General features: G+C 44.3%; 1 protein-coding gene across 1 annotated transcript; it reads right to left on the reverse strand.

The window, feature by feature from the left end:
• Positions 1 to 2,217: 2,217 nt before the first annotated feature.
• LOC106606550 (retinitis pigmentosa 1-like 1 protein) lies at positions 2,218 to 7,985 on the reverse strand. The gene is made up of 3 exons (XM_014202873.2): positions 7,544 to 7,985; positions 7,263 to 7,463; positions 2,218 to 7,064 (listed from the first exon to the last, which is right to left on the reverse strand). The coding sequence occupies exons 1-3, from the start codon at positions 7,799 to 7,801 to the stop codon at positions 5,724 to 5,726; spliced, it is 1,800 nt and encodes a 599-aa protein (XP_014058348.2). The 5' UTR covers positions 7,802 to 7,985; the 3' UTR covers positions 2,218 to 5,723.
• Between the last annotated feature and the right edge of the window lie 96 nt (positions 7,986 to 8,081).

Here is an 8,081-nt window from a genome sequence, read left to right on the forward strand (position 1 = left end):
ATAAGGTAGCACCAGAGGGCAGTAGAACAGCAGACTGTAACCATGACAATAAGGTAGCACCAGAGGGCAGTAGAACAGCAGACTGTAACCATGACAATAAGGTAGCACCAGAGGGCAGTAGAACAGCAGACTGTAACCATGACAATAAGGTAGCACCAGAGGGCAGTAGAACAGCAGACTGTTACCATGACAATAAGGTAGCACCAGAGGGCAGTAGAACAGCAGACTGTAACCATGACAATAAGGTAGCACCAGAGGGCAGTAGAACAGCAGACTGTAACCATGACAATAAGGTAGCACCAGAGGGCAGTAGAACAGCAGACTGTAACCATGACAATAAGGTAGCACCAGAGGGCAGTAGAACAGCAGACTGTTACCATGACAATAAGGTAGCACCAGAGGGCAGTAGAACAGCAGACTGTTACCATGACAATAAGGTAGCACCAGAGGGCAGTAGAACAGCAGACTGTAACCATGACAATAAGGTAGCACCAGAGGGCAGTAGAACAGCAGACTGTTACCATGACAATAAGGTAGCACCAGAGGGCAGTAGAACAGCAGACTGTAACCATGACAATAAGGTAGCACCAGAGGGCAGTAGAACAGCAGACTGTTACCATGACAATAAGGTAGCACCAGAGGGCAGTAGAACAGCAGACTGTAACCATGACAATAAGGTAGCACCAGAGGGCAGTAGAACAGCAGACTGTAACCATGACAATAAGGTAGCACCAGAGGGCAGTAGAACAGCAGACTGTAACCATGACAATAAGGTAGCACCAGAGGGCAGTAGAACAGCAGACTGTAACCATGACAATAAGGTAGCACCAGAGAGCACTAGAACAGCAGACTGTAACCATGACAATAAGGTAGCACCAGAGGGCAGTAGAACAGCAGACTGTAACCATGACAATAAGGTAGCACCAGAGGGCAGTAGAACAGCAGACTGTAACCATGACAATAAGGTAGCACCAGAGGGCAGTAGAACAGCAGACTGTAACCATGACAATAAGTTAGCACCAGAGGGCAGTAGAACAGCAGACTGTTACCATGACAATAAGGTAGCACCAGAGGGCAGTAGAACATAACATGAGAAAATCTACTGCAACTGTAGTTGGAAACAAAGCCATAGTTTGAGTTCCTGCCCGGGTTAGATGCGTAGGTGTTGCATTGCAGATTGTTATATCATATGATGTGGTTAGCTGCTATGTTAAACACCTATCGAGGCGTTGTGAGATCTGGCATTCGTCTGTAATGCAGTAGGGCAGGAACTCGACCGTATAGAGACGTTGGAGCTGGACGCCATGTTGTTACCTCTGAACATTCCATTTACCCATTCATGAGCTGTGATGTTCAGACATTTCCATCAATTGCTATTGGACAATCTTGACCAGAAATCTGTGGCCACATGGTTAGAATATCGGCACCTATAGCCAACATGTCAAATATCAGTGGTCGCCAACATGTCAAAGCTATGATCCACCTCTAGCTATTTGGAGTTATTTGTGAACAAAGCCAATGTTCTGACACAGTCCGAGGTCTCATTGGTACACTTCCAGTTATAGAATATCTGTTTCAGCCCGTTTTCTACATTTCTTCAAAGCAAGTTTATCTAAACAGTCAAGGGACATAGAACATACTTCAGAATATTCTAAACTTTCCGCAATGCATCCATGTTTCCTGACATTAATCAACATTTTAAATGTTTAAATCTCCTGTGGGGGGATCCGTCTCCCAGCGAGATAATATTTATCAAAAAAATGTCCAAATGTATCCCACAGTAAATTTAGCATTATGCTTATACTGACAGTGTCTGTTTCTGCCTTGTGTCTGTGAGGCTATGTCTCTGATTGGACTGTGGTGTAAAACATCCTCAATCCCTCTGTGGCAAATTAAAGATACACACACACACACACACACACACACACACAGGTAGAGGATTAGAGCGACATCGGTGCTGTTCTCTTCAGAGTGACTGAGCTGCTTTAGATCCGGTGGCCTGGAGCCAATGCGGCACTCCTGGCGCACACACTACACACAAAGATACACACACACACACTACACACACACACTACACAAAATCTAAAGGGACCTCACTCCCCTCTTCACAAAATAGTTAGTCTTTATCTAGCTAGATCTTTTCCAAATCTAGTCAGTGGAAATCTTACGCATGGTACCTTTAAGCAGCAACAAATTTCAACTAAACAGTATTTTTCGTTTAAAATATTTTATTTTATTCATTATTATACATTAAAATACATTAGAATCTTAATTTGAAACTTTACATGGTGTTCCCAAGGTTATGTCACAGAAGAAGATTGACAGCCGAACGGACCAATAGCAGCATAGACATGTCCCACAGCACCACCAACCAACCAATAGGACTTTATGATTGACACCCAAAAATAAAAATAAAAAAAACACAGACTCCTTAGACTCTGAGCCTGAGAGAATCGTAGTGCACATCTCTGTTTCAACCCTGTGTAAAGATATGTTACAACATAGATATATAGATATGAGAACTTCGCTCTCTAAACTACAAGTGTCAAAGTCCATCCTGTTTGAACATATCCATAAATATATTCAATACATCCAGATAACCCTTCAGTCAAGTACGACGACAACAACAACAACAACAACAACAATACCAGCTGTACCGCTAATAATGAGATTAAAGATAGAGATAGAGTGTCTCTCTTCTCTCTCCCTCATCTCTCTTGTCACCATGGTTGCAGTACAAGCCAATTTATGCTTGATCTGAAAATAAATGTGGTCGGAGGCTCTGAATGGACGGTGTGACGCGATTGCAGAGCCTCTGGAGGCGCGCAGAGGCCAAACGGAGCTCTTTACCGCATCGCTGTGCACCTCCCAAATTCTGCACCAATGCGTAGGGTTCCGTATAGCTCCGCATTGACATGATTGGTTAACGGTAGGTGGGGGGGCGTGAGGTCCTGTATAAACACAAACTCACTTCCTTGACAACTTCCTTGACAACAGCTCTGCGCTGCTACCGCGAAGGGCAAGAAGAATGAATGCCCTGACTCCTGCAGAGTCCGTATCACCGTAAATGTTGTTCCGTGCCAATGCAGACGTCGGATTGACCACGCAGCACCTTTAAGGCTTTAGTTTAAGTCTTGAGTAGATTCAGTGATTACCGTCCCACATGGTTAAATACCTGGGAAGCTCCTGCGTCATGTCGCCTGACAAAACAACTAAACGCAACAACACAGACGCAGATCAGGGGTGCGTTACCTTGACAACTCAACAACAATAACAACCTTCACGGCCCAACCATGGACAGAAAGCAGACACTTAAACAAGGTTCGGTACTAGTGATGAGCGATTAACCGAAATGTAGTTATTTTTTTTATTATTAAACAACTAATTGACTTAAGTCTGTTCAATTACATTTTTTTTTTAAATAAAAAATAAATTGTGAGCCCAACACACCGTTTCTCTAGAGAGAAATCAAATCATTCAAGAGAAATAAAGTCAAGAACTATGTGGGACACTGAGCTGAAGGGAGTTGTAGTTTTCATAGACGTTGGTTGTTTAGCAACAAAACCTAGGCGTTCGCAACTGTGGGGCAAAACAGACAGGGTTGGCTTAGATTGTTGACAACATGTAAGCCATTTTTCGTATCCAATGTTTATTGAAAACATAAATAAATGTGTTGGTGAGCTAGCGAATTTTTGCCAAATTAGCATTGACATGAAATCAGTAACAAGACGAAATGAGCTGAAACGAGACACATCCAGAATCCCCACACGTCAGTTTCTTGTCATTCTTGCTAGCAATCTGGCCATCCAGATACACCAGAATCACAACAACAGGTTGACTTCTGGCCCACGGAAGCGCGCACATCGTTTTCGTGATATCAGCTATACCCATCTATAAAGAAAATATTCAACTTATTAGTTCAGTGCAGAAACGTGGTAATGAACTACAATGCCCATAATCCATTGCGCCTGTTCTTTCCTGCTCCAACAGTGACGGAGACACGTTTACGCCTGCTCTGTTAGGTTAGATACACACAGACCGCAAAGACCGCAATGTACACAACACAATGACAAGAGGGACAGACAGTTGGTGAAAGAATGCCTTATCTACTTTGATGAACTAGTAAAATGATTGTCAGACAGCTCTGCGGCAAACTTAGGCAGGCCAGCTAAATAGGATGACTAAAGACAGTACAGTATGGGGAGTACAGATATAATATTAGATGGGCTGGCTGGCTGGCTGCTACTGCCTGAACAGATATGAGACCATGACTTTAAAGAATGAAAAATAATAAAATCATTAAATAAAACCTAAGTAAATATACACAACTGAAATATTGTATTATTTCATAGTAATTTCAATATGTTCTATTGGTGTCTACCCAATGTGGACCTGACAGAGTCAATGGAATATTTTCTACATGTTTTGGCAATTGAATGTTCACTAGTTTAGGCTTTGGAATTTCTATTAAAAAGCAAAAAAAAATATATATATCCTTTTAATTACATGATTTCATAATGCATTTAAAATATGTTTTAATTATCTAAATTGAAATGGAAAAAAAACATGATTTATATTTTAATAATCGAAACGAAACCGAACCAACTTCAAAAAGCACTAATCGCTCAGCACTATTCGGGTACCAAACATAAGGAAGTTGTCTGTCATACACCCATCATGATCATTCATACAACCCTCCTTCCCTGAGATTCTCATGTCAGTCTTCAAACACTGAGCTTCCGAATGACACTACAGTAATCTTATCAAGTATACATACATGGTTTGTTGCTTATAAATTATATAAATATATAGTTTGGTTGTTACTTTGAATACATTCCCGCAATGCCTATTGTCACAGGGAGGTATATGTTTATGGCTAAGTGATACAAGTTAACCTGTATGTGATGTCAGTACCTTGTGCTCTCAGCATTGTGTGCTCTCAGGTTAACCTTTCCAAACTAAACCATATTTCTGGCTGGGACCCAGAAGGAATTGGTCTCCACTTGAGCCCTGTTTGGGGAGCACCGCTCTAGAGTGTAATTCTGTTTAACAACACACCTATTCACAAACACAAAATACGCATATCATCATGAAGTCCGAAATATACACCCCTCTATACAGTAGATAATATACACCCCTCTATACAGTAGAGAATATACACCCCTCTATACAGTAGAGAATATACACCCCTCTATACAGTAGAGAATATACACCCCTCTATACAGTAGATAATATACACCCCTCTATACAGTAGAGAATATACACCCCTCTATACAGTAGAGAATATACACCCCTCTATACAGTAGAGAATATACACCCCTCTATACAGTAGATAATATACACCCCTCTATACAGTAGAGAATATACACCCCTCTATACAGTAGAGAATATATATATCCCTCCAGGAAAATAAAATCAGACATAAATACAATTTGTTTCTAGAAATATACAAATATAATTTTCACATGACATCTTATGGTTTGTAATATTATGATTGTTTCAAGTTTCAGTTATACCCTTCCATAACAATAACAAGTACATGCCACTCTGACTTGGCAAAATCTACCTTCACCTGTGCAATACCTCCGGTATAGATATTCTTAACCTAGAGAGGGGATTATAAAGTGCTTTATGTGACTGTGATGCTTACAGATCTAGGACATCCAGTTCTATCTTCTGTGATAGAACTGGACGTCATAGATCATTACTATGTCCTGTGAGGGTTACATTTCTAGATCATCTAGTTCTATATCGCTCTCTTTGGGTTTTCTGCGTTTGGCTCTGGCTGGAGATCGGCTCCTCCTCTGGCCTTTCCCCCCAGACCCCTCACCTGCAGACGCCATCTTGTGTCCATCAGAGACGGTTTTCTTGGTCTCTATGGGGGTTAAAGAGCGCATTGGTGAAACTGTGTTCTCCATAGATCCTGGTTGGGACTCCACAGAGGTTCTGGTCATCTGGCTTATCAGGGGGATTTCTCTGTTTCCCTCTTTCACCTCTTCATTCTCTTCTTCAGGATTCAACTCCTCCACAGCATCCTCTACCCCCACATTGCCCTCTGTGCCTTCCTCAAGAGTCTCTCCCTCTGCTCCCGTCTCTCCCTCCTCCTCTCCACTTGTCTCTCCTGCTGTGTTTTCATTCTCTTCCTCCTCTTCTTCCACCTTGAATTCAGACACCACATTGTTCTCCTCTGTCTCCTCTCCTCCATCCTCCTCCTCTCCTCCTGTTTCGTCCTCCTCAGCTGTTCCCTCTCCTGTCTCTACTCCCTCCTCTCCCTCCTCCTCACCCGTCTCCTCCCCCTCTCCCATCTCTTCCACCTCTGCTGGTCCATCAACAGTGTTTTCATCTCCTCCTGTTTGATCCTCCTGCACTGCTTCAGCGACCCCTGCTGCTTCCTCCTCCCCTTCTACTAACTCCTCCCCCTCTCCAGTCTCCTCTGCCTCCACGCCATCTTCTCCTGAAACTTCACCTCCCATCTCTCCTTCATCCTCCTCCTCATCCTCTGTTCCCTCCACCACTCCATCCTCCTCCTGTTCTTCAGCCTCTATCTCCTCAGCTATTTCCTCAGCTATCTCCTCAGCTATCTGCTCCTCTACTTCCCCCATCACAGACTCAGCTCCATCACTCTCCTGTGCTTCCTCCTCTCCCTCAGTCACTCCTTCCTCTTCCTCCTCAGGGATAGCTTCCTCTATGACAACAGTTGGTATAATATCCTCCTTGGTCTCTTCCTCTTCCTCGTCTTTGTGTACCACCTCTAGATTCACACTCTCCTCTTCCTCTTTCTTCTCCAATTCCAGGCGATCATTGTTCTCCCCCTCCGTGGGGCTAGAGGGTGCAAGAGGCTTTGGGTCTTTCTTCATCAGCAGGATCTTACGCAGATCAAACGCCACCATCACCGGCGCTGTGGTGACCACAGCCTCCATTTTGATTTGTTGGACATCCGCCTTCTTCCGTATGCAGGCGTCGCAGGGACAGTACTCATCCTCACCCTCGCTGCGCTGGTCACTAACATCCGCTCCCGAACCCTGCTCCCCGTCACTCTTGTTCACTGACTGAACCTTCATGACCTTCAAAGCACAGTCAAACTTTATTAGGAATGTATGCAAAACATGACAATACACTTTACAATAAATTTGGAATTCAAATATATTATGTAATAAAGTCTTACTTAAAAGTTTTTAAAAAGCTGTTAAACTAAAATAGTAACTTTGTTACTGCGTGACTTTAAAGGTGATTTAGAAACCTCAGGTGTTGGCCCCTCCCACCTTTAACCTCCGCCTCCTCTGGTCTGTAACGGTTGAATCCCGGGACAGGATAGGGGGGCGCGGCACGCCCCCCCGCCCTGCACGCCCCCGGATCTTCCTCAGCTCACGATCAATGCTGGTCTGGATCCTTTTCTTCACCTCGTCTCTCAGCTCAGTGATCATAGTGTCCAACATCACATTGTTGTCTAGGTCCCAACGCACCTTCACAAACACAACAGTATTATCAAGATTATTCATTAAAAAAATTATTGTGATGATGATTCATGTTGTTGTATCAGTACCTTGAACTCAGCCATGGCGTCGACGTAGTGGGTCATAAACTGTTTCTCCAGCTTCTTTAGCAGGTTGAGAACCCAGACCGGGTCAGGGTCCTGGGAGACACGCTTGGTGAGCATCGCTCGTTGGACTGACAGGGGTGTCCCTGAGCTGGGGGTGTCCTCCGGGGTGTCTCTCTCTATGTCAGTGGGGGACTTATAGGCCGTGCTGTTTGAAGAGGATGAGCTTCTTGGGGCTTTGAGGCTCTCAGGGGTCTGCATCATCTCACCTCTCCCTGCGTGCGACTCTGAGATCGTCTCATCCTCCCCTGGACTGCTCTGTACTCGGCTGGCAATGTCTGGGGTGGCCGTGTCTGAAAGCAGCTCTGCTGATGCTCCTTCCCCTCCCCCTCCCTCTGTCTCTCCCTCTGTCTCTCCCTCTGTCTCTCCTACTCCTTCCTCCCCTCCCCCTCCCTCTGTCTCTCCCTCTCCTCCCTCTGTCTCTCCTACGCCTTCCTCCCCCTCTCCTCCCTCTGTCTCCCCCTCTCCTCCCTCTGTCTCTCCC

This window comes from Salmo salar, chromosome ssa01, assembly GCF_905237065.1.
Source record: "Salmo salar chromosome ssa01, Ssal_v3.1, whole genome shotgun sequence".
NCBI lineage: Eukaryota > Metazoa > Chordata > Actinopteri > Salmoniformes > Salmonidae > Salmo > Salmo salar.